This window comes from Cucurbita moschata, unplaced genomic scaffold (assembly GCF_002738365.1).
Source record: "Cucurbita moschata cultivar Rifu unplaced genomic scaffold, Cmos_1.0 Cmo_Scf00045, whole genome shotgun sequence".
In the NCBI taxonomy this organism is placed as follows: domain Eukaryota; kingdom Viridiplantae; phylum Streptophyta; class Magnoliopsida; order Cucurbitales; family Cucurbitaceae; genus Cucurbita; species Cucurbita moschata.
Genome location: NW_019268561.1, coordinates 899,746 through 903,638, shown reverse-complemented (window position 1 = coordinate 903,638; position 3,893 = coordinate 899,746). Strand labels below are relative to the sequence as shown.

General features: G+C 34.2%; 1 protein-coding gene across 1 annotated transcript in view; it reads left to right on the top strand.

The window, feature by feature from the left end:
* The window catches only part of LOC111434639 (dynamin-related protein 3A-like), a 12,170-nt gene extending 8,581 nt beyond the window's left edge, over positions 1-3,589 (top strand). Inside the window, exons 14-19 of the mRNA XM_023072104.1 lie at positions 223-262; positions 657-811; positions 902-1,048; positions 1,954-2,006; positions 2,104-2,203; positions 2,815-3,589. Coding sequence (XP_022927872.1) covers positions 223-262; positions 657-811; positions 902-1,048; positions 1,954-2,006; positions 2,104-2,203; positions 2,815-3,057 — 738 coding nt within the window. The 3' untranslated portion in view covers positions 3,058-3,589. The remainder of the gene's footprint in view (positions 1-222; positions 263-656; positions 812-901; positions 1,049-1,953; positions 2,007-2,103; positions 2,204-2,814) is intronic.
* The last annotated feature ends 304 nt before the right edge of the window (positions 3,590-3,893 follow it).

The following is a 3,893-nucleotide window of genomic DNA, read 5'->3' as shown; positions in this document are numbered from 1 at the left end:
TTTTGAATATAGCATCTTGTTCCTTGGAAAAAAAAAAAAAAAAAAAAAAAAAAGAAGTTGCCTAGTTTGTGGTTCTTGTTTAATACTAAATTTTGTGTTGATTAGGATGGTATAGATCTTGATAAGGCTGCACACGGGATAATCAGTTAAAATGATAACTTATTGCCCAGTGTTCGCCTTCACATTTTTACACTATTTTTATTTATTTGTTATGGTTAACAGGCTCGTCCATTGGCAGAAGGTGAAAAAGTTACTTTGTCTGGTAATTATACTATTCTTCTCCTTTGTCTATGAACACCAACTTTTAATGCGAAAGCTAAACACATGTAATAAAATGTTTAATAATATTACTGTAGTGTTTTATTTTGTTTCTAATTTCCAAAAATTATTTAAAGAATTATCTGAAAACAAAAGATTTATATATTTGTACCAAAAAGAAAATATCAAATATTATACATATAGTGGAAATGTCTCCCTTACAGCCATCAGTTTAATAAAAGATGACTGGTTCTATTATTGGAGTACTCTCATTGATGTGCATTTAGTTGCATAAGGGCCTATATGAATTAATCTATTAACTATTTTCTGCATTTTTATCAATAATTCTTGTGGTTTTTCCTCATCAATATGAATTATTGTGTCCTTTAACTTGTCAGGAGGCACAGGGAGTTCTAATTGGGGGATTTCATCTATTTTTGGTAGTAATAGTAGTGATAACCGTACTTCTGTTAAAGAAAATTCATCAAAAAAACCATTTGGAGAGCCTCTTCATAATGTCGAGCAATCTTTCTCAATGATCCAGTTGAGAGAGGTTAGTCATAATACCACAATTGTATTAATCGATTTTCATCTTTCCACGCTGTTTGATTTAACCTGGCTAACAGGTTTTATGTTGTTATAGCCACCAACTGTTTTGAGGCCCTCAGAAACCCATACGGAGCAGGAGGCTATTGAAATTGCTATAACTAAACTGCTTTTGAGATCCTATTATGACATTGTTAGAAAGAATATTGAGGACTTGGTACCTAAAACCATCATGCACTTCCTGGTAAGTTTAAAGCTTTAAATAATATTGCCAGTTCCTATCATATTTTTTTTCAATTAAATACTGGAAGGGAAGCTTTGAGATTCTTAAATAATTGAATCAATGAGATTCTCAAAAACCAATTGCTTGCTTTCTTGTTATGAATTCATTAAAATGCATCCGTTCTTTTTTATCATCAGTTTTGTTCTTTTGTGTGTATCTCTTGAATTTTAGTCTCTTTTTGTTTGTTCAATGAAAAGTTTGTTTCTTGTTCAAACGATTCATTAGATCTATCTCTTTGATCTTGTTTCTTGAACAAAGAATTATATTCCTTGAATGAAGTTGATAATCGACATGTTTATATTATTGTTAGATTTGGAAGTACCATCAAAATTGGAAATGTTGTACTAGAGAACACTTGGTGAATAAGAAACAATATGTTAACCAGAAACAACTAGTACCTATTGGTCATATTGACTCAACATCATACTTGGAAGTACCATCAAAATTGGAAATGTTGTACTAGATAATCATCATACTTTGTTGCTATTGACCCTAAGGTGTAGCTAAGGAACTTGTCCTTCCCCTCGTTCATCTTCTTTTGCCTGATAATTTGAAGTATTGGATTTTCAAGTGAATTCAACGAATCATAACACAAGTTTATGTGACAATTGACCAGCTAACTTAACAGCCCTAAAATCTAACCAATCACTTTTGAGCTAGGCAGACAGGGTAAACTCATAGGAGCATGGTTGATTAGACAAGTTAGCGACATGTTTTGTGATATCTGACCTACCTAGTGATGTATACTTCCTTCTGTCTATTTTTGTTCTTGTTCTTTGTTTCGAGTTGGAGTGGAACATGCTGTTTTGCGAAAGCAACTAAATAGGATCATATTTAGTGCTCATGTTTTGGTTGGTTTGATTCAGGTAAACCATTCAAAACGCGTTCTGCACAATGTTTTCATTAAAAAACTTTACAGGTATTCTGCTTTTGGATGCTCTTGACTTTGTGTCTTATGGATTATGTTTTTTTGTTTTGTTAAGTGTTCTATGTTTTGGTGTAATATTGTAAAACAGAGAGAACCTGTTTGAAGAGATGTTGCAGGAGCCCGATGAAGTGGCAATGAAGAGGAAGCGTACGAGGGAAACTCTCCGTGTACTTCAACAAGCTTTTCGGGTATGATTTTCCTGGTCACATGACAAGTGGCGATGCTTGTGTCGTTTTATATTTTTAACAAGAAAAAAATGACAATAGACTAAGATCGAAAGATACAAACTAAGCAAAAATATGAATAATATACAATGAGAAACCTTAATCTTTTATTGGTTTTCTGCATTTTGTGATATCCCCATTGGTTGGGGAGGAGAACGAAACACCTTTTATAAGGGTGTGGAAACCTTTCCCTAGTAGACGCGTTTTAAAAGCTTTGAGGGAAAGCCTGAAAGGGAAAACTCAAAGAGGACAACATCTGTTAGCGGTGGGCTTGGGCCTGGGCGTTACAATTTTTGTTCTTTAGCTATCTGAAACTTCTATTACTTTGTATTCTTCCTGTATTATTATTTTCAATAAAGCTCAAGAGAGATGGATTCATAATTAGACGAACTATTCACGAAACAAAAAAACCAAGGGGCACGAGACAATAAATATTAAGAAGATTGACGACTAAAGAACAAATTTTATTGAGGATTCTATCATGGTTCCTATTGAAATAATTGTTCAGTTCAGTATGCTGTTTGATCATGACATTAGCACGAATGAAGATATATATGAACATATCATGATTGCAGACACTGGATGAATTGCCTTTGGAGGCTGAAACAGTTGAAAAGGGATACAACGTCGGTGCCGATCCAACCGGATTACCAAGGATCCATGGACTCCCAACATCATCAATGTATTCTACATTCAGTTCCAGTGATTCATATTCTGCTTCTCCAGGGCACCTGAAATCCCGTAAGTCATCTCATTCAGGGGAGCATTTGTCTCCTTTCCATGCTAATGCTGAGTTAAACGGAAGCGGATTCTCATAAACGCCTGGAAATATTATGCGTCGACCAATCTGTAAGACTTCTGATTGTGCATAGGAGTCCAGTCATTACTGAATGAACGCAATATATTTGATTTTGGAGTTGGGAAGCTAGCTCTTTTTACTAACTGCAAGAACATACAAGAACATTCAAGAACATACAAGATAAAGTAACTTTTTGTGTTAGATTGCATTGTTTATGAGGGTGGTATTAGAATAAATAGGGAGCAGATGAAGTAGTCACTCCATTTGGGAAGGCAGCTGGTTGTAAAAATATATTGACAGTGAAATTGTTCAGATCTTGTTTGGAATCAATGGGCAATTCTGCAGCTGCGTAGTGTTCATCAATTGTAATTTTCCCCCTTTTTCCGATTCACATCATATCTTATTGAGGGGTTTCTGTATGTTTGGACATCACTTGTGGCTTTTCAGCCCAAACTTCTGTAATTGCAATTTTGAGGTAATCTTGTGTAACTAAATAATGAGCTGTTTTCAAGCTCTGCTATGCACTCAAGGATTGTTTCCAATCTTGCCAATGATCAAAGGTAACCTCTCTCCCTCCCATACTTGTACTTAGGTTGCACAATAAAGCACACACTCGATCTAGATAAATACAAAGAGAAATATTAGCTAAAGGTTTATATCGATGATAGAATACATTTTCAAAGTACTGCCTAATGGAGTATACATATGGTTCAGTTTACTATATATAAATTTACGATTTTCAGAGCACTGCTAATAAAGTATATAGTGATCTACTATATATAACTAGCTTTTTACTATACATGACTAGACCATTTACTTTGTGTCATTTATATAGTGATCTACTATATATAACTA